General features: G+C 30.2%; 1 protein-coding gene across 1 annotated transcript in view; it reads left to right on the top strand.

Annotated features, from left to right (window-relative positions):
* The window catches only part of LOC107442998 (ras-related protein Rab-37), a 158,855-nt gene that overhangs the window by 59,325 nt on the left and 72,719 nt on the right, over positions 1-26,811 (top strand). The window contains exon 3 of the mRNA XM_043051742.3: positions 24,192-24,233. Within this exon, the coding sequence (XP_042907676.1) occupies positions 24,192-24,233 (42 nt within the window). The remainder of the gene's footprint in view (positions 1-24,191; positions 24,234-26,811) is intronic.

Here is a 26,811-nt window from a genome sequence, read left to right as displayed (position 1 = left end):
GCACCAGTCACCATTTACCACGTGGGAAGTCTTCGGCCGGTGGGGATCGAACTCACACACCCTTGGACATAGGCTCAACCGCTTACCAACCACATGGTGCGTAGCATTTTTAAAAAGTGCTTAAGGGTGCTTATTTTCGTGCTTCAATTTTCGTTTTTTAAAAGCTCTTAAAGTTGCTTTTTTTTTATTGAGTGTTTTTAGAAAGTGCTTCATTTTCCTCTTTCGAAAATGAGTTTTTTTTCTTCTTTACATTGGTTTTCACATTGTTCTATTCAACGTTTTTACAATTCATTCAAACACAATGCAATTCGGCGTACCGTCAGTCTATAGCGAATGAAAGCGCCAATCACTTTACGTGTTTGATGTAACACTTGCGGGTCCGCATGTGCATATACTGAGCTAGGTTTGGTGAGATTCTTGCACTCCTATGTGCAACTCTGCTGCATTTTGCAAGATATTCTCAATTTCAAGCTTTATTTTCCACCCTCTGAAATCAAACCGACAAATCTCTCGATCTTTTTAGGGTGGCTAATATAATCACGAAAAGAATTCTTTGTCAGAAACTAGTTATTTTATCACGATCATATAAAGTCTCTGAAAATTTAGCACTTTGTTAATGTATGTAGTGCTTAAAAATATTTTTGAGTGCTTGAAAAGTTCTTAAAATGTGCTTATTTTTGTTGAAAGATTAGGCTAGGCACCCTGAACCAGGTTATCCCGGGCCCAATAGTTTTATATATTTATTATCAATTAACTTAGCAATGAATTAAAAATAAATAATGAATTAATAATTTAATATTGATTGACGTAACAGGAATATACACAAAAACAAAACCTTCAAAATATATTTTACTTTAAAAATGAATTTCTTAACCGTTAAAAAAAAATTCTGACCTATTATTACTACACAATGGTCCTTCAATTGTCCGGAAAAACGCTGCATGCAAGTGTTGGTTACAATGGCTTTGTTTTAAAAATGTACACCGGCTGACATTTTAATGTTTGCTTAATAGAGATTCAGAAAAAAATATATCTCCTTTTCGCGTCGTTCACGTCAACTGTTTTAGTTTATTTATTTCAAGCAAAAACCTTTTTTGTAGCTTTAAAAAAAATAACTCTCAAAAAATAATGTCTAAGAAAAAATAAAGGCTTTGAAGCGCATCTTTAGAAACTGGTGGAAGTGGGTTTTGATACTTCGTACTGCTTTTAGTATTTTTTGACGGAAAGAAATTTGAGAAACGTTAGACTAAAACCTCAGAGTAAAATATCGAAGAATCGCATGTTTCTCAAAATTTTTGATATTGAAAAAAATACTTTTAACGAGTCGATTTCTTTCCTTTTTGACAAATGTTTCAGATTTCACTGTAAGTAGAAATTGTTTATTTTAAAATAATACGTTTGTCTACTTCTTAGAAATAATTGAGTTTTATATATTTGTACAACAATAGTTTATTATCAGTGTATTACTTGAATATGTAAATAAATTTAATAATTTTTCTACGCTCGTATTTTCAATTTAACATAAATTTGTTTTACAACAATGACAAATGTAACTTTTATTAAATATACTTTACAATGGTCTTGTCAGCTCCTACAAACGTATTTTCCAATAAATGCATACTTATTTTCAAACTAGTGTAAAGTTGTACCTCGCAAACCTTCCCCGAAGGATCTACAGTGTGACCTACCTCCGAAACGAACCTTTAAGGCTCTCGAAGAAGTTTTTTAAACGATAAAAGTGTAAATCGAACGAAATTCTACGTAATTTTTATCATTCTCAGCAGCAACACTTACTCTATCAACTACATTTTAGGGTGTTTCCTTATAGTTTAACCCAATTAAATTTAGGATTTCTGTACGATGTACTCCTAAATAATCTATTAGGTTGTTTACAATCTAATAGCTTAGAGCCGCGATGGCTCAGGGGATAGAGCGTTCGCTTTCCAATGGGGCGAACCGAGTTCGAATCCCAGTCGATACGAATTCCGCATCCGGCTTGCACCGACCTCAGTGCTGACGTTAAATATCCTTAGTGGTAGACGGATCATGGGTTAGAGTCCCCTTGCCGTCGGGCTAACCGTGGGAGGTTCTCATGGTCTTCCTCTCCATGTAACGCAAATCTCGGTTAGCTCCATTAAAAAGTCCTCCACGGAGGCAAATTTCTCCCACTACTCGATCCATTCCCTTGTCTTCTGAATTGGGTTCAAAATGACAAGGCTACTGAGTTGAACATTAATAGTCGTAAACCCATAAAATTGAGTCAGCTGTTCAACGACGGTTATAAAATAAAATAAAATCTAACAGCTTATCTATAAGTGACTAGAAAGTTATCTTTTGTTGTTATTAAAAATCATACATATTAACTGACTCTTTTGGAGGAATTCCAAGTAGCTTCGTAGAGACCAGGACCCCCGAGATCTGCTAGCCCGGATTGAGCATATTTTTTTTTCTCGTAACGTAATTCTGTTAAACATTCTAGCATCCCAAAGTATTAGCACAGCTTAAGAGTTTCACCTTCTTCTGGTAAACACTATGGATACCGGAGGAAACCTACTGTGTGGCCTTCACGAGAACTCCTACAGTCGATAGACTTTTATTGCGGATGCGAGATAAATCTTTTCGAATAGTGGTCTCGAAAAGTATACTATTAAAGTGTACGAAAAGTATTGTTTGAGAAAGTCATGCGATTTCTTCAACTCTCTCCTGTCCCGCAGTGGATTGATCGCGAAGACACAGTTCCCAGTAGAACACCGAAGTCAGCGTCACTGACTGCGGTCAGTAAGCGAGTGGGTGACTACTTTGATCAGCCTGCGTAGAAACTGAGGTTGCGCGGTATTGATCCTCATTAAACTGCTCTACCGTGTTGCTCGACTTCACGTGCAAGTCGTCTGACTACCAAAGCAGGGGTGCCATCCCCTCTGCAGATGATCAAAATTGCGATGACATGTCTTCGGATCATCCTCGGGGATGTTTCCCAGACCGTCACTAATAGCACATTGTGCAGCTCTGGTGCGACGTAAATTAAATACCTTATTACCTCAACTGTCTCGCATTAAAAAAAGCTGCAGGCATTATCTGACATTCAGTCGGAGGATTTCTTGAGATGGCTCAAGAGTATTTCTATTTTTTTTTTTTTTTGTTCAATCTTTTTGTTGTTGTTGTCATGTCTATGCTAGTTTAATTTCATCTTATTCAAACGCAATTTTATTTAAGCTTGGTGCAATATAAATGCTTCGCAAACTAGATAAATTTGACTCGATATTAAACCAAATTCGAATCGTCAAAAATTATGATACACAAAAAAAAGTGTGCACCCAATTTTACAGACTTTTTATATTTTTCAAACAGATCTTCTCTACTGTACTCCTCTGAGCTCTAAGTTTTTTGTTCTCTTTATAGAATAAGTTCTTTAATTATTTTACGTTCTGTATCTAAACGCTGTGGTACTTTTTTAATTTAAGAGCATGAATCAAATACCTTCTGTGAAATGGCTCACAATCTTATACAGCAAACTTGCCCTGTTAGTTGACCTTTTTTTTAATGTTGCATTGTGTGCTGGAACTTCTCTTCTTGAGGTTTTGTTATTCTTTGTTTGCGCCTTGTGTGAGTTTCGTGCCATTTTTGCTATATTAATATACATATCTAGCTCGTTAAATATCTAACTAATTAGTTATAAAGATTTTATGCCATTTTTAAGAAAATCCAAACCCTAAAGTGTATTGGAATCTCAAGCAGTTACTTATCACGTTGAGTGCCTTATCACCTATTCTTAACTGCATAATGTTTAACGGAAGCCATTAAATTTCTCATCTCAAGATATATATGGCTTTAAAATGGAATTTCACAAAGAGCTGTTTCAAAGGTACCTGTTGGGAATTCATATGTGCTTCAAATCGTTTTAACCACTTGACGTAACAAGCATAATGCATTTTGGCGTGACATAATGTACAGAGCCCTCTACCTGTAAATATGTCAACTGCTAAATTGACTCGCCCGCAACATGACATGCCACGATAGATTACTTTTTGCTTATAATAATGATATTCGAACGATTACTAATAAATACACTTATACATAAGTAAACTGATCTATATTATGTATTATTATATTATGTATTACTGATCTATATTATTGTTTATTATTATTCCTTTCACTCAATTTTCATAATCAGTTGTTGAACGACGTCTTGTTAGCCAATAATTGTTGGGTTTTATAGATTCTGTTTTATGTGTTGCTTCTTTCTTTATATATTATTAATCATTCTTCCTTTCTTCTCAATTTTCATTATCAATTGTTGAATGACGTCTTGTTAGCCAATAATTGTTGGGTTTTATAGATTCTGTTTTATGTGTTGCTTCTTTCTTTATATATTATTAATCATTCTTCCTTTCTTCTCAATTTTCATTATCAATTGTTGAACGACGTCTTGTTAGCCAATAATTGTTGGGTTTTATAGATTCTGTTTTATGTGTTGCTTCTTTCTTTATATATTATTAATCATTCTTCCTTTCTTCTCAATTTTCATTATCAATTGTTGAACGACGTCTTGTTAGCCAATAATTGTTGGGTTTTATAGATTCTGTTTTATGTGTTGCTTCTTTCTTTATATATTATTAATCATTCTTCCTTTCTTCTCAATTTTCATTATCAATTGTTGAATGACGTCTTGTTAGCCAATAATTGTTGGGTTTTATAGATTCTGTTTTATGTGTTGCTTCTTTCTTTATATATTATTAATCATTCTTCCTTTCTTCTCAATTTTCATTATCAATTGTTGAACGACGTCTTGTTAGCCAATAATTGTTGGGTTTTATAGATTCTGTTTTATGTGTTGCTTCTTTCTTTATATATTATTAATCATTCTTCCTTTCTTCTCAATTTTCATTATCAATTGTTGAACGACGTCTTGTTAGCCAATAATTGTTGGGTTTTATAGATTCTGTTTTATGTGTTGCTTCTTTCTTTATATATTATTAATCATTCTTCCTTTCTTCTCAATTTTCATTATCAATTGTTGAACGACGTCTTGTTAGCCAATAATTGTTGGGTTTTATAGATTCTGTTTTATGTGTTGCTTCTTTCTTTATATATTATTAATCATTCTTCCTTTCTTCTCAATTTTCATTATCAATTGTTGAACGACGTCTTGTTAGCCAATAATTGTTGGGTTTTATAGATTCTGTTTTATGTGTTGCTTCTTTCTTTATATATTATTAATCATTCTTCCTTTCTTCTCAATTTTCATTATCAATTGTTGAACGACGTCTTGTTAGCCAATAATTGTTGGGTTTTATAGATTCTGTTTTATGTGTTGCTTCTTTCTTTATATATTATTAATCATTCTTCCTTTCTTCTCAATTTTCATTATCAATTGTTGAACGACGTCTTGTTAGCCAATAATTGTTGGGTTTTATAGATTCTGTTTTATGTGTTGCTTCTTTCTTTATATATTATTAATCATTCTTCCTTTCTTCTCAATTTTCATTATCAATTGTTGAACGACGTCTTGTTAGCCAATAATTGTTGGGTTTTATAGATTCTGTTTTATGTGTTGCTTCTTTCTTTATATATTATTAATCATTCTTCCTTTCTTCTCAATTTTCATTATCAATTGTTGAACGACGTCTTGTTAGCCAATAATTGTTGGGTTTTATAGATTCTGTTTTATGTGTTGCTTCTTTCTTTATATATTATTAATCATTCTTCCTTTCTTCTCAATTTTCATTATCAATTGTTGAATGACGTCTTGTTAGCCAATAATTGTTGGGTTTTATAGATTCTGTTTTATGTGTTGCTTCTTTCTTTATATATTATTAATCATTCTTCCTTTCTTCTCAATTTTCATTATCAATTGTTGAACGACGTCTTGTTAGCCAATAATTGTTGGGTTTTATAGATTCTGTTTTATGTGTTGCTTCTTTCTTTATATATTATTAATCATTCTTCCTTTCTTCTCAATTTTCATTATCAATTGTTGAACGACGTCTTGTTAGCCAATAATTGTTGGGTTTTATAGATTCTGTTTTATGTGTTGCTTCTTTCTTTATATATTATTAATCATTCTTCCTTTCTTCTCAATTTTCATTATCAATTGTTGAACGACGTCTTGTTAGCCAATAATTGTTGGGTTTTATAGATTCTGTTTTATGTGTTGCTTCTTTCTTTATATATTATTAATCATTCTTCCTTTCTTCTCAATTTTCATTATCAATTGTTGAACGACGTCTTGTTAGCCAATAATTGTTGGGTTTTTTCAATTCTGTTTTATGTGTTGCTGTTTTCTTTTTGTTACATATTATTTTTCCTTTCATTTAATTTTCATTATCAGTTGTTGAATGAAGTCTTGTTCACCAATAATTGTTGGGTTTTTTTCAATTCTGTTTTATGTGTTGCTGTTTTCTTTTTGTTACATATTATTTTTCCTTTCATTTAATTTTCATTATCAATTGTTGAATGAAGTCTTGTTAGCCAATAATTGTTGGGTTTTTTCAATTCTGTTTTATGTGTTGCTGTTTTCTTTTTGTTACATATTATTTTTCCTTTCATTTAATTTTCATTATCAATTGTTGAATGAAGTCTTGTTAGCCAATAATTGTTGGGTTTTTTCAATTCTGTTTTATGTGTTGCTGTTTTCTTTTTCTGTAAATAAAACTTAAGTCATATAAAAAATGCATAGAGAACACATAAAATAAATTGAATGCGAAATGAATTCTATCATACTGAAAGAATTCTAGCATAATGAATTGCGAATTACGTCATACTGCTTATCTTTCATTTAATTAATTGATAAATAAAACAATTAAAAGAAATTAACCTTAATGCTTTTATACAGAAACCTTGCTTTAAAAATAAACAAAAGTTGACTAATTTTAATCTATGAGAAAAGATTTTTTGTTTCGTAAAGCAATTTTAGAAATACATATTTTTTTTTAAAAATTTTTACTTTTTAAATTCTTTATCTAAAACTCTGCAGGAAATGCCCTTCAGAAAAAATCGGATACTTGACACTTTTGATTTTCTTGAAATTTTCAGTGTATGTTCTTTATGTAAAACTATTACACAAGTCTTTATTTTTATTTTTGAAACTACAAAAAAATGTTTTCTCCTCAAGAAAAAAAAAGTTTTTGAAGGGGATGAAGTTTTGATGTCAAAACTAAAAATCGCCCTGGAATTTTGGGAAGAACAACACATCGGTAAAAAAAAACACATCCTAATAAGCTTTATTTTAACATGTTTCAATCAAAAATGCCCAATAGTCGAAATAACTTAAATGTGCCATTCTATATAGTGTCATTTGGTTAAATTTCTCATTTTCCATTATTTTTAATGCTGTTCCGTTTTTAATTGATCAAAGTATTTTTGTCTAAATTATAATTTTTAAATCGGGGATCTGCAAATACTGTGTATAAACCTAATATTAACATATTTGTTTTAAAATTGCAATGATAATGAAAATAATTACAATTTTAATTGAAACTCGTACTTTCCATACTATTGACAGTACTTTTTTTAAAAAAATAATAACTAAATGAAGTCATTTTAATAAGATAAAGTACCTTACAACAGTAATCAGCAAGGGTTGTGCATAATTGTAAACCCAATTTGAAACCTATTTCTTACTTATATGTCAGATAATGAAAATTTAAGAAAACTAAGTGGCGTGACAGCCCATGGAGGGCCAAAGTCTACTGTGTCCGTCCCAGTTTTCTCGACCTTCGACTCCTCTGGGGTGAGAGAGTGGATGTTACGGTCGTGTGGTCAGCTGTATGCGGAATGTTTAGTCCCTATGCATGCTCCGTACTCATTTTATTGAGCCACTGAAGGCCTTTACCGGTCAGGGGTTAGAACCCCGAACCTGTGGAACGGGAGCGCTATCACTCAGGCTGCCAGGCCTCAAGTAATGAAATTAATTTTTAAAAAAAAGTCATTTTTGACAATCTTTAGTAAAGATTATATTTTTGTTTTTAACGGTAAATTCTTTAAATTATGTTATTACAATGAAATTTTTAACTTAACAAACACTGAGTAACTGTAAAACAAATTTAAACATAATTCTTTTTATAAAAAAGAAGCCAAATAATGAAAATAAGCAAAACTGCCTTTTGTGCAAAACGTTGGTTAAAAATCTTACTTTTCGAATTATGTTACTGTGATTGACCGAAATTGGTGGTTGTTGACTTCCACCGGTGAATGTTGACAAACACATAGTCACTTCGGTGAATGTCCGAAATACATTTACTATGTTTAGTTAAGTGCCACTGTCTGGTATACATTTGCCCGGTATGCTCTACATCATTGTTTTTTAAGGGTTAAGTACCACTGCCCAGTACGCATTTAACCGGTACTCCGAACACTGATGTTTCTCTTAAGCTATCCTCAGCAGATATTAAAATATCGAATAAATATTATATCAGAGTAAATTAATATCAAATCGGATATAACAAATATTTCGGACATTCACCCAAGTGACTATGCGATTGCTGACATTCACCAGTGAAAGTCGACATTCTATTGATTTCGGTCATTCACCGTAACAATTATAATAGTAATTTTTCTAGTAAAATGAGATTCATCGGTATTTATAACTTGACACTAGTCATCTGTAACATTGTGTTCAAACCTAATCTATATATATATATATATATTTCTCTTACACGGCGACAAAAAAAAGCCTCATTACAACTCCCCGAATGGCAAAGCTAGAAAATCGACCAATGATTGCAGTTAAAAATGTCACATGCCAAATCTAGCTGAGATGGCTCAACATATAGCGCTTTTAAAAACGAAAACTGAAATAACCAGAGAGAGCATAAGCTAGGCAGAAGTGAGTAGTCTTTGTCGATAGATCTCTATTTTAGTATTTTGTCGAAAGCGCTTTTTTTTCACGAATTTATATATTACGAATTTATTTGACAATTTTTGATTTATATCACGAATTAATTTGTTTAACTAGAATTTATTTGTTTGTGCAGGTTTTTCCATTGCAATTCACTTATTTCAATTTTTTATAGACTTAATTATAGCCAAAATTTTAACCTTTTTAAAGAAATATCAATTTTAGAAATTTTATCTTAAGATTTTATACTAAAGCACATTCCTAATAGGTTTAACGAATTACATATCATTTATTTGAATTCAAATTTATTTTAATGACTTAGTATTTACTAAAAAGATGTAATTTTTTTTAAGAAAAGTTGTTATATGGATTTGAATGATTGTTTTGAATTCTTAGAGTTTTGTGCATTTGCAATGTACCTAAGTTAGTAGCGAGCGAAGCAAACCATATAAGATTGCGTAGCAATTTTCGGGGGTTGGCGAGCAAGGGGCGCAGCCCACTAGTTTTAAAATATTTCTCATTAAAAAAAATTCCATGTGCTCCTTCAACAAAAACGGAAAAAAAAACTGCCTTTAATTTATTATGTAAGCATTATTTATTGATGTCTTTCTTTACCTTTGATCCTTAAGTCAAAAAGCGGATTAATTTTGTCAGCATTTTGAAAGCAGGGGTCTTTTCTAGAAGTTTCTCTACTAGAATGCATTAGTCTACTTAATATTACTTCAAAATAGATTAAAATTATAAATCAAATGACATTTCGCTTGACTTTAAATAACTTGAGCAAACTTGAGTCAAAGCAGAACTTGTCATGTTTGACTTGGCTGAGAGCAGACAAGCGTCGGCTTCAATTTATCGCGGAAATATTCTAAAAAGGGTCTCGGGGAAATTAATTTTACCTCGGAGCTTTGTTAAATTTAGTTATTTATCGATACGTAAAACCCGATGATCGAATTAAGCTTGTACATTTTTAGCCCAGCGAATGGAAGGATTAAAATCTTTTTTTAATTAAAAAAGAATTTGTAATGTCATTATTTTTTATGCCAACAGTTTAAATTTTTGTAACAGAAGAATGCAAAGCAAGATAGTTTTAGAATTGCAAATTTTGAAAAGGGCTTATCTTCGAAGCTTTTTCGATTCTTTTTTTTTCTTTTTGTTTTCATATAAAATATATATAGATCATATCAGATATTTATAGTTTGACTGATGTTCTATAAACAATAGACTTAATTTAAGGCGTTTTTTTATTCATAATATTTCTTTAAGATAATTTTTTTATATATGTAAGTCTAAGAGTTCAAGTAATTGCGCATGCACACTTCCAGTAAGTATGCGTTAGTTCTGCTAAAATGCGCATGCGCTCATGAATACGTATCGAACTTATGTAAGTGAAAATAAGAGAATTTGCAAAACTCCTTAGTTTTAAAAACGCTAACGTAGTGGAATATCATTTTAACTTTGACCACAAAATCAAGACGAACATTTACAATGGATTATAATATAATTTACTATTTCTTTAAAGCTGTGGCAAACGATTCAAGGTGCTTGCTCAACACAAAACGGTGGCTCTGTGAGCAGAAAAATTTAATAGATCATATATTTTGATGAATTCAGCGATAAAGAATGCAGTTTATTATTATAATTACTATTATTATTTTTAAAAAAATATTGTGGAGCTTCTATTGATTATTTTACTTTTTTTTAACTAAATTGTATAGTTAAAATAAATATAATTTGTAATTTTGAAATAGCGAAAATAACTCTAGTTTCTTACAGAATTAGCGCAATTAGACAACCATAATGTTACACCAATTAATTGGACACCAATAAAATTATTTTTTTATTGAACGATCAAGCTGTTGTAAGATCATGGGATTCATTTCTGAATTTCATCATTGCATTTCTTCACCTTTGCATTCCATATCCATGTTTTTAGTTCGAAGGTAGGCTAAAACAGAAAACATATAACAGCTATAAACAGCGTACTTGTAGCTTTGTCTTTGTAGTGTAAATCACGCCAACATAACGTAAAGATACGTAGCATCTAAAATAAATGCGAGAATGCGCAGTTACTTCAGTTTTACGGAGACTTACATAAAAGTGCGAAATCTCCCTATTCTCTATATATTAAAATATCGTAAAAACAGTTTGGATGTTCACTTTAACGTTACATTTTGTTTAGCTTCTCAAGAACTATGTAAACTGCTAAGATGGGAAGAAAAACGTGCAAGGATTACAATGGAATAAAAAGAAATTAACGTTAGATTATTATTTCCAGAATAATTAAGAAAAATACTGTTGAAATATACTTATTAAGAAAAATACTGTTGAAAATCATCTACTGGGTTGAAATTTGACATGCTAAAAAGAGCCATCCCATGTAGCAGAGAGCCAGCATTTTTACGTCCTAAATACGTATATTTCACGTTTAAATTTTTAGTAAACAATCGTAAAATTTGACTTGGAACAAAAACATTTAATTATTCCGAAAAACACGGTAAAATGGAAAATTAATTCATTTTCGTAAGCATATTAATTTATTTTGCAAATATTTTACCTCTTTTTATTTAAATATTTTACCTCTTATTTTACATCTTACCAACGGAAAATTTACGTTAAAATATACATAAATAAGTTCGTGTATTTTACGTAGATATAACCTTACACTTTTTATTGTGTATAAATGAGTACGTTATTGTTACACATCATTTACGTCACCGGTGCATTTACGTAAAACCAAAACGTCATTTTTCAATTTTTTATATAAGAATTTATGTATTTATATATGTTACTGTGAGTGGCAGAAATGGGTGGTTGTTGACTTCCACCCGTGAATCTTGACAAACAAAGTCGCTTTGGTGAATATCCGAAATATAAACTAGATCTAGTTAAGTGCCATTGCCCGGTATGCCCTACATCAGAGCTCTTTTTAGGTTAAGTGCCACTGATCAGTATGCATTTAGGCCGGTTCTACGAACACTGATGCTTCTCTTTATCTATCCTCCAACAGTTACTAAAAAAATAAAATAAATTTTCAAATCGGAAATAACAAATATTTCAGACATTCACCATAGCGACTATGTGATTGTTGACATTCACCGGTGAAAGGCGACATCCTCTTTATTTTGAACATTCACGGTGATATATATATATATATATATATATAGTAGTATATATATATATATATATATATATATATATATATATATATATATATATAGTATATATATAGTATATATATATATATTATATAGTATATATATATATAGTATATATAGTAGTATATTATATAGTATATATATATATATTAGATAGTTATATATATATATATATAGTATATATATAGTATATATATATATATAGTATATATATAATATATATATATATATATATAGTATATATATATATATATATATATATATATTATATAGTATATATATATATATTTATATATATATATATATATATATATATATATATATATATAAATATATATATATATATTATATATATATATATATATATATATATATAATATATATATAATATATATATATTATATATATATATATGTATATATATATATATATGTATATATATATTATAGTATATATAATATATATATGTATATATATATATATTGTATATATATATATATGTATATATATATATATATGTATATATATATATATAGTATATATATATATATAGTATAGTATATATATATATAGTATATTATATATAGTATATATATATATATATATATATATATATATATATAGTATATATATAGTATATATATATATATATGTATATATATATATATGTATATATATATATGTATATATATATATATGTATATATATATATATAGTATATATATATATATATATATATATATATATATATAGTATATATATATATATTTATATATATATATATGTATATATATATATAGTATATTATATATATAGTATATATATATATATGTATATATATATATATGTATATATATATATATGTATATATATATATATATATATATATATATATATATATATATATATATATATATATATATATAATATATGTATATATATATATATGTATATATATATATATGTTAATAGTATATTATATATGTTATATTATATATATTGTATATATATATATATGTATATATATATATATATATTATATATATATATATATATATATATATGTATATATATATATATATATATATATATATATATATTATAATATATATAATCTGGCAGAAGTTATGGAGATTTTTTGACCTCAGGAAAGTGTTCACTAACTTCGTTTCAAAAGGTAAGCATATTTATTTTTTCTCTTAATTATTATCCCCCCTCCCCTAAGAGTTACATTTATATCTTCAGCGAAAAAATAGTTTTGAGTTTTGATACTTTATATTCAAAAATAGTTAAAATGCTCTGAATCACAGAAACGAGAAAAAAAAGTTTTAAATATTTTAATTAAAGTTTATTAAACTTTTGGGGGGGGGGTGACACATTACTTTTTCGGGAGTGACAGATTTTTTCTTTTTTTTTTTTTTTTTTGGGTGACAAACGTAATTTTAAGTAACACTGCACTATCATTTTAAACTGAAATGCAAAAACGTAATTTAAGCAAAATTATAAAAAAAATTATATGCTGGAAAATATGTAAACGAGTACAGTAACTATACTGCAGTGTAATTGAAAAAACAATTTAATTACTTCAGGATTGATTCCGGGAGAATTGACTTGACAACTATTTTCCTTCGGTTGCTAATGCTAAAATCGAATTTCAAAATATTAATAAAATGAATTTTTTTTTTTTTTTGGCAATATGTAGCTGACCTTGCAAAGATGCAGAATAAATAAAAAATCTAAATTATGAAATTTTTTTGTGGCGTACGCTAATTTTTCAATTGCATGGCAGTATACCCTTTGATTCAGGTGAGTGAACCCCAGTTAATAAATCAAAATTATCCTCATTCCAGCATATGGCATTGCGTACAATTGCTTATTAATTCAGTTCGTGTTGATAAGTTGTTGCTTCTTCAGGAAAATATTTTTGTTAATTAGAAAAATAAAGGGTGAAAATTTTCTTAAAATTAAAAAAATAATAAACTTTAGTAATTTTTTTAAATATACATTTTGTTATTTTAAAGCGTTTTTTTTTTAAATAAATATATTACTATAAGCAGATTTCTTGACTATTTTTACAAAAATTAAATAAAGAAGGAATAAGAAAAATAATCATTGAAACTGTTGTTCAAATACTTATAAAATTAGCATAAAATGTAAATACCGAGTTTAAAATTAAACGAAACCTAACAATCAACTTTTTCTAAGACTAGAAATTTTAAATAATATGTGTTTTTGGACTTGTAGTGCTATAATTTATTTAATATATACATTAATTTCTTTTCTAGAAGATGAAAAAACACAGAAAAAAATTAAAAAGAAAAACAACCCTTAGATGTGCAGTATGTCAACGAAAAACGAAGAGAAAATAAAAAAAATATCACAGCAGCAAGAAGAAAAAGCAATTACAGCGGCAAATCATTCATTAATATCGTTCATTATCATTTATTAATATATTCGTGTATCATTCATTAATATATTAATTAAAAAAATCTTATTTGTAAATATTTATGTGTGTAAATACGTTACAGTTCATTCACAAACAAAGAATTGATAGTGATTTAATTTATTTATAGAATACTTAATTAAACATTAAGTAAGGGCGACAAAGGGCTTTCAAATTTTTTTTTTGAAATTATAAAGGGATTTGCTTGAAATTTTCAGGATACATTTATATTGCTAAAAACAACTTTTATACAAAATTTCAAAAAAATATTTCAAAATTTAAGAAATTAAAAAATTTAAATTTTTCAATTTTTTATGTTTTTTTATATTACTCCTCGCGTCTGAAATTTTGTCAAAATGACAAAATTCTTTTAAAATATTACATATTAGGTAATATTGAAAAAATTGTTGGAAGTACTTTTTTTATTTTTTATTATAGAAACAAATAACATTAAAAAAACTGTAAAAAACCTACATTTTTAGGAAAAAATCATGATACCTCTATAAAATATCATGTATAAAAAAAAATACTATTCACTTAATTCAAAAAACTTTTCCAACAAAATGTTAATAATATTCATAAATATATAGCATTAAATTCTCAGGTCAATAGAATGAAAATTCATTACGCTGGAACAGTTTGAAAATTGTAAATTTCTCAAAAAAGACATTTTGAGAAAAATGACTTTTAGTACTTTTTCATTGCAAATTTTACATCTGAACAAATATTTCTTGTTTTTAATATAAATACCTATAAATATTGTCTAATGAACTAGTTTAATAATTACATACTTTAAATTTTTTTAAAAAAATTAACAAAATATTCATCTAATTTTAAATTAATTTTAAACTAAACTAATTTTAACAGTTACCTGCAGACAAAAAAAGGTTAAAAAAAGGGGCGTGGTCAAAACTGAAATGGCCATAACTTCATCAATTTTGCTCTTATTCCAGAATTTTTTTTTTTTAAATGTTCAGTTAAATGCCTAAATTTCAAAAATATAAAATGTAAAGTATCGATTTTTTGACAAATGTTTGCTTCTTTGAAAGTCCCTTGCCACCTTAATGTCAAACATGAAAAGACACAGTCGTTATAGTTTATAGAATTCTGATTTTTTGTACTGAAAGATGAAAACGCAAATTCATTTTATGTCACATTCGCAACATGTTGAAATTTTCTTAAAAAATAAATAAAAGTGCATATGCAAGTGATCAACGTCAGAATTCATTGAAATTTAAATCAATCCTGTAAAATATTTAAACTAATGGCCAAGTTAATTTGTATAGGTGAATGACCGAAATTGGTGTCTACTGACTTCCACCGGTCAATGTTGACAATCACATAGTCGCTTTGGTAAATGTCCGAAATATATACTAGGTCTAGTTAAGTGCCTCTGCCCGGTATGCACTACATTCAATGTTTTCTTAATATCAAGTGCCTCTTCCCAATATGCATTTAACCGGTACTCCGAGCACTGATGTTTCTTCTAATCTATCCTCAGCAGACATTAAAATATCGAATAAATATAATAATATCAATGAATAAATTAATATCAAATTTGGATATAGTGAATATTTCGGACATTCACCCAAGCAAATAAGTGATTGTTGACATTCACCGGTGAAAGTCGACATTCCCTTTATTTCTCTAAATTGTATATATGTTACTCTGAATGACCGAAATTGGTGGTTGTTCACTTCCAGCGCGAATATTGACATTCACATAATCGCTTTGGTAAATGTTTGAAATTTAAACTAGGTGTAGTTATGTGACACTGCCCGGTATGCTGTACATCAATGTTTTTTAAGGCTCAGTGCCACTGCCTGGTATGCATTTAAGCGGCACTTCGAGCACTGATGTTTCAAATCTAATCCAGAGGTCGCCAAAGTGGTCTATATAGACCCCCAGGGGTCTATTTAACTATAGCGGGGGTCGATCTGAGCCAGGGGGTCGTATGGGGGTGGATTCGAATCTGAAGGGTTGATTTGGGGTCGATGAAAAAACAATTCTTAATACGGAAATCACACATACCTAATTGAGTATGTAAAATTTGTGAATTTTTTATAATTGACTTAATATCAGTTTCCTCATAGAATATAAATTAATAAACTTATATTTATTCGGGGGAAACAAGTATTTACGTACCAGCCTCGCAGTGGCACGAACTCTGCACTTCTGGTTTATAAGTCATATGCATATGTGCGCTTGTCTAAACGTGACGAGCATTGACGTTACAAACGCAAATAGTCCCGCAGTGGAGTGATCGTTAAGACACGGTTCCCAGCAGATCACCGAAGTCAAGCATCGCTGGCTGTGGTCAGTGTGCGGGTGGGTGACCACTTGGATCAGTCTGCGTAGGGACCGAGGATGTGCGGTATGGGTCCTTGTTAGACTGTGCTACCGTAAAGTGCTCGACTTCGCGCGCAGGTCGTCGGGCTACCGAAGCGGGGGTGCCATCCCTTCTGCAGACGATCAAAATTGTGATGGCATGTCTTCGGATCATCCTCCGGGATGTTTTCAGACCGTCGCCAATAGCCCATTGTGCAGCTCTAGTGTGACGTAAATGAACAACAACAACAACAAACGCAAATATCATACGCAGTTTCAGCGACCTTACAGTGTTGAATATTTGCAGTGTCATTATTATTGCTCTCAGTGATAAACTCCCAAAACAATAAGAACCATATTTTTTATTTAGCGGACTTTAATGATGTCCATACAAAGTTGCAAGGAAAAAGATGTAACAATTATCGAAGCTCGAACAACACTGTTAGGCTTCCAAGTAAAATTAAATTGATTTAAATCTTCATTGCTACGTAAGGATAAGTATTTTTCAAATCTGAGACAATTGGAAATAACAGAAGAAGACTTGGAAATATATACAGGTCATCTTCAAAAATTGAGACACGATTTTAAACTGCGCTTTGTTAATAAGGAAAACATTGCCATCCCTGATTGGATTATTGTGCCATTTTCTGCTCAAATTGAAAACGTGGACATCAAACTGCAAGATGAGTTTGCTGAACTATTATCGGATCTTGAAGCAAAGATGCTTTTTAAAAATTTTACAATAAGCAAATTTTGGACAAATATAAATATAAAGCATAAATATGTAAGACTTTACGAAATAGCTCAGTCATTTATGCGAGCATTTCTAAGTTCCTATATGGTTGAAGCCGGTTTCAGTCACGTAAATTCAATCTTAACTAAGAACAGAAATAAATTAAATGTGGAGTTTCGAGGGGATTTAAGACTAAAATTGACCAATTTTGAACTCAATATAGCAAACCTTGCAACAAAAAAAAAAAAAAAAAAAATAACTCCAGACCCACCCATCTTATTAAGAAGCAATAAATTTGTAGTTACTTTACTTATTATTTCTACTCATTTATAATTACTAAGGCCCGGATTTTGATGTCTTTTGCATTTTTTTGCATTTTTTGCATTTTTGGACATTCTTTGTCCTTTAGAGCATTTTTTTAGATTTATAGGGCATTTTTCTTTAAAATTTTCGGCGTATTTTGCATTTTAAAGCTTTTTTTAAATTTTTTGTTAATTTTTCCAATTTTTATTATTTTGTTATAATTTTTTATTATTACACTGGCTTCCAAACAATGAAGAAAATCTCTAGGATATTAACAGGTGAAGCAACATCTTTTCAAATTGAAGAATAATTGTCAGTAAGTGAGACCGTCTTTTTCAAGTAGGCACCAATAACATCAGTAGACGTTGAAAGAAGCTTCTCCAGGTATAAAAATTTACTTTCAGACAAGAAGCGCTCGTTTACATTTCGAAATATCAAAAAAAAAATTCATAATCCAACGTAATTCTGATGTTTAGTAATATTATGAGATGGAAGTTGTTATATTCATTAAAGTTTTTATACAAAATGAAAATGTTTTGGAGTCAATATATTTTCCTTTTATTTGTTATTTTAGGATATAAACATATTTTTCAAACTTTAATGAACGTAGAACAAGTATTGCATTGCTTTATATTTTTTGAAATGACTCATAATAATTTTAAAGAGTAAAACATTGCTTTAGTTCAATATTTTTACTTTATTTAAGTCATGTCATAAGGTATTTTTAGCGCAATTTTCGCATTCTTAAGGGCATTTTTCGCACTTTTTAAGGGCATTTTTTGCACTTTTTAAGGGCATTAATTGAGATTTTTTGGGTCATCAAAATCCGGGCTCAAATAATTACTTATTATTTAATAAATATTAAGGTATTTAAATTTAAACATTAATATATTTTTCATAAAACTATTGTTACACAATGTACTATTACTTCAATAAATGTTAAAAATCTAAAATAAATGTACAAACACAATATCTAATAGTTTTATTTGAATTAACAGAAAATTACTTTTATGGGGGTCGATGGAGATTTCGAAAAATTATACAGGGGTCGATGATCAAAAAAGTTTGGCAAACCCATGCTCTAATCTATCCTCAGCAGATATTAAGATATCGAATGTAATGTTATCAACGAATAAATTAATATCGGATATAACAAATATTTCGGACATTCACCAAAGCGACTATGTGATTGTTGACATTCACCCGTGAATGTCGACATTTTCTTGATTTCGGTCATTCACGGTCATGTCACACCAACAACTTCATATTGGGGGACTAAAAGGAATGTCATTCAAAACTTTGTTCCTAAAAAATATTTATAAAGCCACTTACATCTTCAAAAAACAATGTTTTGGCTTCATTCTGTATTTTGGTCAGTATTTATTCTGAATTTCTTCATTCTGTATTTATTCATAGTACTGAAACTGATTTTTGTTTCGTTATGCGATGATTTCGATTGTATTTAAACACAAACATTAGAAAACATACATATTTTGGATCAAACTTCGAATGTTGAAAGCTTTTATTTCCAAACTGAAAACAGTTTCAAAAAACAAACATAAAAAATTGTGATCGCTGTATTACGATCACTTGTTACTCATTGGTCAAATGGTTTTTTTTTTTGTGGTTTGACTCCGGTAAACGCCGCAACATTTCAAATCATGGATTGCAAAAACTGTCTCAATTAATGTTTGTCGTCGAATTAGTTTTCAAATCCTGGCTATATACGTATTTCAGGACATCACAAAATACTTCGTCAGCATTCATATTTATATTAAAATTACCGTCAAGACAGTAATTATAAGTTAATAATAAAAAGAATATGAAAAACTTTAAATTATTATTATGTAAATACATTAAGAATGACTGCTGGTGAAAATAGGAAGAAAAAAAGAATTCTAAAAAATTATCATACAGCAGCGGTCGCCATAGCAACGCCTGCAATGACGACGCTTGCGCACTATTTTCTATTACTCTTGAACACAGTTGAAAAGTATGATGACGTCCAAATAAAGTGCGCACGCCATAAAACCCAAAACAAGACCCATTTTGTCAATGGGTAAAAATAGCTAATGTTGTTCCATTGTTAATATTTCTTTAAAAAGAGTTTTTTGATTTTTAACTATCTCTTAACAATCGATAATTGAAAAAATATTGCATAATTAAGCGATGTTTTCTATTGTATTTAAACGCTAACATAAGAAAACCTACATATTTCAGTTCAAACTTAGAATCCTAAAAGTTTTTATTTTCAAGCCGGAAACGATTGCAAAAAACAGTTAACGTTGTTTCATTGTTAATATTTTCTTAAGAAGAATTTTTTCATTTTTAACTATCTCTTAACGATCGATAATTGAAAAAATATTGCATAATTAAGCGATGTTTTCTATTGTATTTAAACGCTAACATAAGAAAACCTACATATTTCAGTTCAAACTTAGAATCCTAAAAGTTTTTATTTTCAAGCCGGAAACGATTGCAAAAAACAGTTAACGTTGTTTCATTGTTAATATTTTCTTAAGAAGAATTTTTTCATTTTTAACTATCTCTTAACGATCGATAATTGAAAAAATATTGCATAATTAAGCGATGTTTTCTATTGTATTTAAACGCTAACATAAGAAAACCTACATATTTCAGTTCAAACTTAGAATCCTAAAAGTTTTTATTTTCAAGCCGGAAACGATTGCAAAAAACAGTTAACGTTGTTTCATTGTTAATATTTTCTTAAGAAGAATTTTTTCATTTTTAACTATCTCTTAACAATCGATAATTGAAAAAATATTGTATAATTATGCGATGTTTTCTATTGTATTTAAACACCAACATACGAAAACCTACTTATTTTAGTTCAAACTTAGAATCCGAAAAGTTTTTATTTTCAAGCTGAAAACGATTGCAAAAAACAGTTAACGTTGTTTCATTGTTAATATTTTCTTAAGAAGAATTTTTTCATTTTTTAACTATCTCTTAACAATCGATAAAGTAGAAAAAAATACTGAAAAAAAATCACTTTTAATGTATCTGCGTCACTGCATTTGCATCATCTATTAAACATCAATTTAATTAGCCTATTAGTCTGGGTGATTTGAAGAGTGTGAAAAACACTAAAAGAAGTCCTTCGAAAATCTGTTCCTAAAAAAGCAGTGATGCCACTTGCGTCTTCTAAAAACAATGTGGACGAGGTGATTTAACGTACGTAATGTTCATTTGAGTATTTAAAAAATAAATTTCGTTTTTTTTTTTTCGTGTTTTTTTATGGACATTGTTTTATCTTTTGCTAACGAAATAATTAAATTATATTTTTTGTCTTTTTCTGAAAAGATTAAGTTATAAAAATTAGAAATGCCTTAGTCACTGTTTTTATAGTCATTATTAGCATAAAATTACTAGTAAAAAGATTTGCTTAACCAAACGTAAAAAAAAAATATTTGTGGTTAAATATAGCTCTACATAGCCTATGTACAACGAAACTTAATGGAATCTTCAGTGAAATTAATTTTGAACTTAACTGGGGAAAAAAAAGTTGGTGCTAATGTAATTAAAATTTGTTTTGACTTGGAAGGTTTAATGTCCCTTGATTTAATGCTTCTAAAGATTTTATATTTTGTTATTGAAACTTTTAAGGAGAAAAAAATACTTTTCTTTTTCTCCCTTTTTTTCAATTTTTATTTTTAAAGCATCAGCATAAATATATGCAAAATTTGCTCCCATTTCGATTTTAATGAGACACAAATATGCATATATATATTAGACTACCAGATGTACAGTGTCAAGACTAAAAAGCGAATCCCCTCGACTAACTTTTGATCTAATGATCGGATTTTAATTATTCGAAGGGGTAACCTCAAATTTGGTGGCTCAGGAGATAGAGCGTTCGCCTTCCAATGAGGCGAACCGGGCTCTAATCCCAGCGATGGCTGGTCGATACGAATTCCGCATCCGGCTTGAACCGATCACATTGCTGACGTAAAATATCCTCAGTGGTAGATGGATCATGGGTTAGAATCCCCATGTCTTAGGGCTAACCGCGAGAGGTTTTCCTCTCCATGTAAAGAAAATGCGGGTTAATTCCATCAAAAAGTCCTTCAGATTGCTCCTAATATTTGATCCAGAGCCGCGATGGCTCAGGGGATAGAGCGTTCGCCTTCAATGAGGCGAACCGGGTTCGAATACCAGTCGATATGAATTCCGCATCACGCTTGCACCGACCACAGTGCTGACGTGAAACATCCTCAGTGGTAGACGGATCATGGGTTAGTGTCCCCTTGCCGTCAGGCTAACCGTGGGAGGTTCTCGTGGTTTTCCTCTCTATGTAACGCAAATACGGGTTAGCTCCATAAAAAAAGTCCTCATTGTTTTTAAAAGTATGACGACAAATTTCTCCCAATACTCGATCCAGGAGCTCCCTTGTCTTCTGGATTGGGTTCAAAATTACAAGCCTACGGAGTTGAACATTAGTGGTCATGAACTCATAAAATTGGGCTGACTGTTCAACCCAATTTTTTCAACGACGGTTATTTCATCCAGGAGCTCCCTTGTCTTCTGGATTGGGTTCAAAATTACAAGCCTACAGAGTGGGTAGTAATTTTGAATAGTCATGAACTCATAAAATTTGGTTGACTGTTCAACCCAATTTTTTCAACGACGGTTATTTCATCCAGGAGTTCCCTTGTCTTCTGGATTGGGTTCAAAATTACAAGCCTACGGAGTTGAACATTAGCGGTCGTGGACCCAAAACAGTGGGTCGGCTGTTCAACGACAGTCATGAAATAAAATTAGTTAGTGAAGATGATATTTTAAAATACAAAATCAGACACAATAACGTACTTTTTCTGAGTAAACATGACTATTTTTCTTTTCTTTTTTGATTGATTTTGATTTTTGACCCTCGTAATTCGAAGGGTTGTCTGAATGTGGAAAATATGGTCCCAATAGTCTCCCTCAGAGCGTCACAGAGAAGTTCATAGGTTTGAGGGCTATTTTTCCAATACTCCAAACAAATATTTTCTGAAAATTGTTGACCTTATAAGTTTAACTGGCATTTTCGGGGCAAACTGTATCCTTGGAACGTTAAACCGTAAACAACATTTTCAGGGCAAACTGTATCCTTGAAACGTTAAACCGTAAAGTACATTTTCAGGGCAAACTGTATCCTTGGAACGTTAAACCGTAAACAACATTTTCAGGGCAAACTGTATCCCTGAAACGTTAAACCGTAAAGTACATTTTCAGGGCAAACTGTATCCCTGAAACGTTAAACCGTAAAGTACATTTTCAGGGCAAACTGTATCCTTGGAACGTTAAACCGTAAACAACATTTTCAGGGCAAACTGTATCCTTGAAACGTTAAACCGTAAAGTACATTTTCAGGGCAAACTGTATCCTTGGAACGTTAAACCGTAAACAACATTTTCAGGGCAAACTGTATCCTTGAAACGTTAAACCGTAAAGTACATTTTCAGGGCAAACTGTATCCCTGAAACGTTAAACCGTAAAGTACATTTTCAGGGCAAACTGTATCCTTGGAACGTTAAACCGTAAACAACATTTTCAGGGCAAACTGTATCCTTGAAACGTTAAACCGTAAAGTACATTTTCAGGGCAAACTGTATCCTTGAAACGTTAAACCGTAAAGTACATTTTCAGGGCAAACTGTATCCCTGAAACGTTAAACCGTAAAGTACATTTTCAGGGCAAACTGTATCCTTGAAACGTTAAACCGTAAAGTACATTTTCAGGGCAAACTGTATCCTTGAAACGTTAAACCGTAAAGTACATTTTCAGGGCAAACTGTATCCTTGAAACGTTAAACCGTAAAGAACATTTTCAGGGCAAACTGTATCCTTAAAACGCCAAATCGTAACGTGTTTTTTCTGGGTGAACTGTATCCTTGAAACGTTAAACCGTAACTTGCATTTTCAAGGCAAACTGCATCCTTGGAACGCTAAAGCGTAACTTGCATTTCAGGGCAAACTGTATCCTTAAAACGCCAAACCGTAACGTATTTTTTCTGGGTAAACTGCATCCTTGGAACGTTAAACCGTAACTTGCATTTTCAGGGCAAACTGTATACTTAAAACGTTCAACATAGGACTAAGACCACTATCCTATGGTTCATCTTTCCCTGAAGGGGTGTTCACCATATTACAGACAAAAATCATACCTCTTGGGATTTGGAGAACCTTGCTTTTCTCCATAGGAACCTTGTAATTTTTCTAGTGTGTTGACGATTGTAATCTACAATACATTTTACGAACTGATATTTCTTTACTCTTTATTTATGTCTTCATTTTGAAACCTGTACGCTGTATTATAACTTTTCTTTTGTTATTCAAAAATATTGAATCCATTTCAGTATATTTATAATTAACGTACTTTTTTTCTTTTCAGAATAAAGTTGTTAATGTAGACGATACGAAAGTAAAATTACAGGTAAGTGATTTTTTAAAAAATTTCTTACAATTTTAACTAATATTTTGATCTGAATAATTTTAAGGTAAAGTGATCAATACGAATTACAGTGAAACCTTCTGAAAGGACCACTTCTATGTAGCGACCACCTCTATTTACGACCTTTTTTGAGAGGCACTGAATTGTTTCCATAGACTTTGTGTTGATAAAAATATTTAGGAAAGACCATTAAAACCAGTGACCTAGCAATTATCTGCCCCAAATGCGTAAAAGGTCAAATAAGGAAACACGAAAAAACATCAAAACAAACAATTTAACAAAACAAATAAGTAGATTAAAATGTCTTCAAAATATTTGTGTGAGGACCTTATTTAGAGAGTTGTTTTTGACGATACTACCTCATGACCTATGAACATGCGCTATGAAGACATAGTCGTCATTTACTTTGTTTCATGGCATATACCATAATTTTTTGATGTGAGATTTGTTCAATTCTTTTTTAGATAAATTTCATTTTTTTTCTCCTGCTAACTTCAACAAAAATTTGGGAGAATCAGAAAATTTTCAGGACATTTATTGAAATGTTTAATAAGTAATGACATTTAAGGACACTTTCTTTTTTTAAGGAATTTAAGGATAATTTTGAGCCCTGTAAAACATGTCTAAGAGCACTAGTATAAAGTTCCCATTTTGAATATATCTTTAGTTTTAAATTTTAACATTCGTACCAACAATAATACGTGTTGGCAGTAAAATAAAAAACTCAGGATATTTTTAGACAAAAAAAAAATATATATATATTCTACACCATCTGGCCAAAGGTTTGTGATACGGACATTAAAATAATGTTCGTCCACCTTTTGTATCAATGAACTGGACTTTCCATCTGTTTTTGAGAGGAATAAACTTCCGAAGCTGAAACGAATGACCGCGTCATTATTCATTGTTATGTGAGATCGGGTTTTTGAGAAGGGCAGTCTCTGTGAATGTAGCCTATGCTCCACCGGTGGTCGTTGGTAGGGCGCTACAGGTAGCCAAACTACTATAGTCGCTACTTTTTTCCGTAGTTTGTAGTGCAGGGCCGAAAAATCAGTAGTTTGTAGCGATTCCTGGCAACTACTTTCATCGTTAGTTAAATAGTGTTCAAACGCGAAAAATTTTCCAAATCCGGTTGGTGCAAATCCTTTGCAGACCCGTCAACGTTCGCTATGAGAATGCCTCTGTGGCCGAGCGTTTATAAGATCTACGTCTGAGGTTTGGAAAAATCGGTCGAATTGTTTCTGAGAAATGAATTTTAAATATCTTACTTTTTTAAAATTCGATTTCACAGGAACTATAAAATACGTTTTTGTGTCTGATGTAACGTAAAATATCGTCTGCATTAATTAATTAGCATATTTGTGGGTCACCCCCTCAAACCATTAAGATTAAGTCCTAGAACGTGAATATCTGATCATTAGGATCAAAAGTTATTCAGGGTGGTCCATTTTTGTAACAAATTATCGGACATTCGCCAAAGTAAACACATAGTCGCTTTGGTAAATGTCCGAAATATATACTAGTCTAGTTAATATATAAGTCTAGTTAAGACCCACTGCTCTGTATGCCCTACATCAACGTTTATTTAAGGTCAAGTGCCCAGTATGCATTTAACCGGTACTCCGAACACTGATGTTTCTCCTAATCTATCCTCAGCAGATATTAAAATATCGAATAAATATAATAATATCAACGAAAAAATTAATATCAAATAAGATATAACAAATATTTCGGACATTCACCAAAGCAAATAAGTGATTGTTGACATTCACCGGTGAAAGTAGACGTTCTTTTGATTTCGGTCATTCACGGTAACAATTATAATTGTAATTTTTCAAGTAAAATAAGATTTAATTAAATATAATAATATCAACGAGTAAATTAATATCAAATAAGATGTAACAAATATTTCGGACATTCACCAAAGCAAATAAGTGATTGTTGACATTCACCGGTGAAAGTAGACGTTCTTTTGATTTCGGTCATTCACGGTAACAATTATAATTGTAATTTTTCAAGTAAAATAAGATTTAATTAAATATAATAATATCAACGAGTAAATTAATATCAAATAAGATGTAACAAATATTTCGGACATTCACCAAAGCAAATAAGTGATTGTTGACATTCACCGGTGAAAGTAGACGTTCTTTTGATTTCGGTCATTCACGGTAACAGTTATAATTGTAATTTTTCAAGTAAAATAAGATTTAATTAAATATAATAATATCAACGAGTAAATTAATATCAAATAAGATATAACAAATATTTCGGACATTCACCAAAGCAAATAAGTGATTGTTGACATTCACCGGTGAAAGTAGACGTTCTTTTGATTTCGGTCATTCACGGTAACAATTATAATTGTAATTTTTCAAGTAAAATAAGATTTAATTAAATATAATAATATCAACGAGTAAATTAATATCAAATAAGATGTAACAAATATTTCGGACATTCACCAAAGCAAATAAGTGATTGTTGACATTCACCGGTGAAAGTAGACGTTCTTTTGATTTCGGTCATTCACGGTAACAATTATAATTGTAATTTTTCAAGT

Source organism: Parasteatoda tepidariorum, chromosome 5 (assembly GCF_982258835.1).
Source record: "Parasteatoda tepidariorum strain Cologne lab strain chromosome 5, Ptep-v5.0, whole genome shotgun sequence".
NCBI classification, from domain to species: domain Eukaryota; kingdom Metazoa; phylum Arthropoda; class Arachnida; order Araneae; family Theridiidae; genus Parasteatoda; species Parasteatoda tepidariorum.
Note: the sequence above shows the minus strand (reverse complement) of the source record. Positions and strands in the feature narration are given on the sequence as shown.